This window comes from Nematolebias whitei, chromosome 1 (genome assembly GCF_014905685.2).
Source record: "Nematolebias whitei isolate Nwh7 chromosome 1, NemWhi1, whole genome shotgun sequence".
Lineage (NCBI taxonomy): Eukaryota > Metazoa > Chordata > Actinopteri > Cyprinodontiformes > Rivulidae > Nematolebias > Nematolebias whitei.
The window spans coordinates 59669749-59673650 of NC_056498.1; the positions used below are offsets into that span (position 1 = coordinate 59669749).

General features: G+C 40.4%; 1 protein-coding gene across 1 annotated transcript in view; it reads right to left on the reverse strand.

The window, feature by feature from the left end:
* The window catches only part of map3k21 (mitogen-activated protein kinase kinase kinase 21), a 27647-nt gene that overhangs the window by 5041 nt on the left and 18704 nt on the right, over window positions 1-3902 (reverse strand). Inside the window, exons 5-7 of the mRNA XM_037679667.1 lie at window positions 2767-3007; window positions 2496-2618; window positions 837-987 (exon numbers count right to left, since the gene is read on the reverse strand). Coding sequence (XP_037535595.1) covers window positions 837-987; window positions 2496-2618; window positions 2767-3007 — 515 coding nt within the window. The remainder of the gene's footprint in view (window positions 1-836; window positions 988-2495; window positions 2619-2766; window positions 3008-3902) is intronic.

Genomic DNA, 3902 nt, shown 5'->3' on the forward strand with positions numbered 1-3902 from the left:
TTCACTCTCTCACTCACACCTAGGGACAATTTAGAGTTACCAATCAGCCTAACATGCATGTTTTTGGACTGTGGGAGGAAACCGGAGCACCCGGAGAAAACCCACGCATGCACGGAGAGAACATGCAAACTCCACCCAGAAAGGCCCCTGGACCGGGGTTTGAACCAGGGACCTGCTCGCTGAGAGGCAGCAGCTCTACCAGTTGCGCCACCGTGCTGCCGTTTTTAAGTGTTAATCTTGTTAAATTCTTGTTCAAGTCCTTCCGTGCATGCTCCCGCGACTGCCATTTGGCAGCCAATCGATTTTGGGCACAACACCGGCCCACGTTTCTGGGTGGTCAGCGGTGACTCATACTAGATGCGACTTATATGGCGGTGCGACGTGTATGGCGGCAAGTACGGTAAGTTTTAACCTAGGTCTAAAGATTAAGACAATATTAGATAGAACTTTATTGATCCCGCAGGAAATTGTTGTGCTTTGTTGTTATTAGACATGCAAATAAGCTGCACCAAGACTATTATAAGGTAAACGCTCTAATTTACCAAAAAAAAATAAAAATTAAAAATAATAATAATAATTTTTTTATTAAAATGCGGATATATAAATATATATTTTTTGTAAATCCACGAGGCTCAAGTTGTTAAGTGAAAGCTGTTCTGTGAGCTGATGTGAAGCCAGAAGGCTCTGGTTGTCACAACTCAATCTGTAGCCGAGTCATCAGCAGACAGATACAGCTCAGAGATAAACTGACTGATGAGGAAATGAGACCCGCAGGAATCAAATGATCTAAGCAGAGGTTGTGAGACTCAAAATAAATGCTTGTGAGTGAATCCTACCTCTCAGCTGCAGCAGGCCTCTCTTTGCTCTGCACTGAACTGGGGCCCCATGTTCTTCCTTTCTTCTTGATTCCCTTTTTCACGTCATCGAACTCCTCTGGCCTGGAGAGGGAGCTGCGGCCCCACGTACGGTTGCTCTCATCTTGGGTTACTGTGAACACAGAGGTTTCTATTGTAACTACAAACTCAAACAGCTGCTGAAAACTGCTGGGAGGAGAGCACAGCCATTAATGTCTGATATGGACATGCTAATAGGATTAACAGCATCATAATCACCTGTTAAGAGTAACTTTTTTCTTAAATTGATTGCTTTCTGTTTTCCTTTATTCCAAAGTATCCTTACATTAAAGTAGACTCATTTTAAAGTCATTTCCCACGGGACAATCTTTGCTAATTTAACAAACTTAAAATAAATAAGATGCAGAGTGAATGTAGAATGCTGTCATACAATAAAACTTTACCACTCATCAAAATATATTGCAGAAGTTATATTTATACATTTACAAAGAACCCCCAAAGTTATGAGTGAGACTAAGTTATCCAGTTGTTTCACATCAAAAAGTTTAAAAAGACGATCCTAAAAAACATTAAAAAAAAGGTTTGTAAGCTCAATCGTCCAGGTAGATAACAAAAAAAGGTTCAATCATGTCATCTGGACCAGTTCTTTAAGTGAGAAACGTTTCGTCCTCCATCCGGAGGACTTCCTCAGTCTACGGCCTGCCAACCATGTCTGTCCCCTAGGCAGCCTTCACTGCTGTGTTTCAAGCCAACCTCCTGTTGGAATCTCCAAATCAGGCGTTTCACATGCAAGAAGAGCCCATCTGTCCAAAAAACATACATTTCTTCAGAGAATTACGGTACTAATTTTTAATATTGGACCATAAAGATGAACTTTGTAAAAATATAAAAGTCCTTTGCCACAGAAGTAATGAAGTTTTTAAAAATGTTTTGCTTGAAACTTTAGACAACATTAACTCAACAGTTTAGTATGTGGAGCTAAAAGGAAGATCATAGGGAGGCACAAACAAAAAAAAATATCAAATGTGTTTTAGTATTCACATTTTATGTCCTCTGGAAAGAATTAAAGTGAAAAATATGGTTCCTTAGTATTTGTGTTAAACATCTTTTTTTCAAATGCTTTGTTTGCTTTAGATCTAACTTTTATTATAAGAAGTTAAAGCTAATTATTCAGCAGAATTTTAGCGTCTCTAGGGGTAAATACATCAATGTTTTTGGGTGTTTTGATGCCTGCAGATTTTAATGTTTCATTATTAAATTATCGGACAGCAGAGACGCTGTGTAACTCTACAACAACCCACACACACTGAATATCTCCATCCAGCAGAAATGCACAGGAGGAATTTGCTCCAGTTATTACAAGGGCGTTGGTGCGTGACTAAAGTCTTGTCACTGTTTAAACAACTGGCTGACTGCTTGCAGCTCTGCCTTTTGTTCTCCTGACTCCTGTCATTGTGAAAGATACTGTCTCCATGTTCTGTTCCCATGAAACTCCCAGAGAGCTGATGGGACTCCTTCAATCCTCACATGTTTAAATAAGCAGATCTGACCTCATAGGGGCAAAGAATGCTCCATGAAACAAAACAGAAACATTCAGACTTGGCAAAAGAGCCAACTTGAGGACGAAGAAACTGAACCTACGCTGAATGGCTCGCAGTCGGGGGATGAGTGTGGGACTGCTGGGAGGAGAGGAGCTGGTGCAGTGGAGGCTACGCCTCTTGTCCATGGAAGGCGACGCTTGCACGGTGATCTTGTGTTGAAAGTCTGCAGGATGTGACATGAACAGACGAACGGGTGCAAAAAAGTTATTTTAATAATTAGTATCTGCTGTATTTTCAATGATAAATTCTCTTTGACGTTCAGAAATGTGCAATTCAGAGTAAAAAAAATAATCGTGTCCTCGTCTGCTCACCTGATGGCAGGCTGATGCGGTTTCCATCCTTCAGTTTAAGGCGTGAGCGTTTGAATTTGCCTTTCCTCTTCTTCACGTTGGGCTTGTCTTTGTTGAGCTGGAATATGAGGATGTTGAGTTCTCTCTCCAACACGTTGATCTCCCGCTCGGCCAGCTGCTGCTCTCGACGCTTCAGCAGCTCCTCCTGAGACTTCTGCTGGAGGGCGGCCCGTGTCAGCTCCTCTTCCCTGGAACGCAGCTCCTGAAAACCCAAGCAGACAAACGCAGGTCTGACATGAGGACTACCCAGTCCGATTCAGAAATTATGGCTCGGATAAACTAAGAATTAAGAGTAAAAAAAAGAGTGGTTTACATTCGTTATTGTATAATTCTGGTCACATTAGACTGAGGGGACACAACAGGAATAAAACAAACACATAAAGTCCTTGAAAACATCATTCTTTAAGATAAGAAGTGGGAGGATTAGATAACTCCAAGTTTGCTACAGGAGATTACTGACTGTTGTGTTACACAGTTACACACACCAGTCTTTTCCCATGGATTATTTTTTTCTTTATTCTTTCTGGTTTTTCTTGAATTCCTTTTAGCCGAGTAATAATAATTATAATCTTTACTGGACGACTTCAGTAGAGCAGCTTTACAGTCAAACCTAGTTAGCCACCCACCTTGAAACAGATTATGTTGAATGTTTACAGGAAATCTGTGAAATTAACGAGTAATCCTGTGAATTCAGAAGTGGGAAAACATCAAACAATACTCAAAGATAATATGACAAAACAAAAGCAAAGGCCTTGAGTCATCAGTCGGATTAGCTGTAAGTTTTGTAGATTAACAAGAAAACGACACAAATTAAAAACATTGCTTGCGTGATTCAGTCCACCGTTAGTTGGCTGAATCTGAGCTGATCCTGCCGTTTCTTTAAACACTAATTAACCTCAACTTTAAGCCAGCAGCAGCCGACTTATACACGGAGCAGATTAAGGCCTTAAACAAGAGGGAAAGTACACTGAAGCTCCTCAGCTTTAATGACTCGTTTTGTTAAACATGAAATGAGCTTAACTTAAAATTACCAAATATGACTTTTAATCCCTAATACCTGCAGAGTCATGGTTCTATATATATATATATATATATAT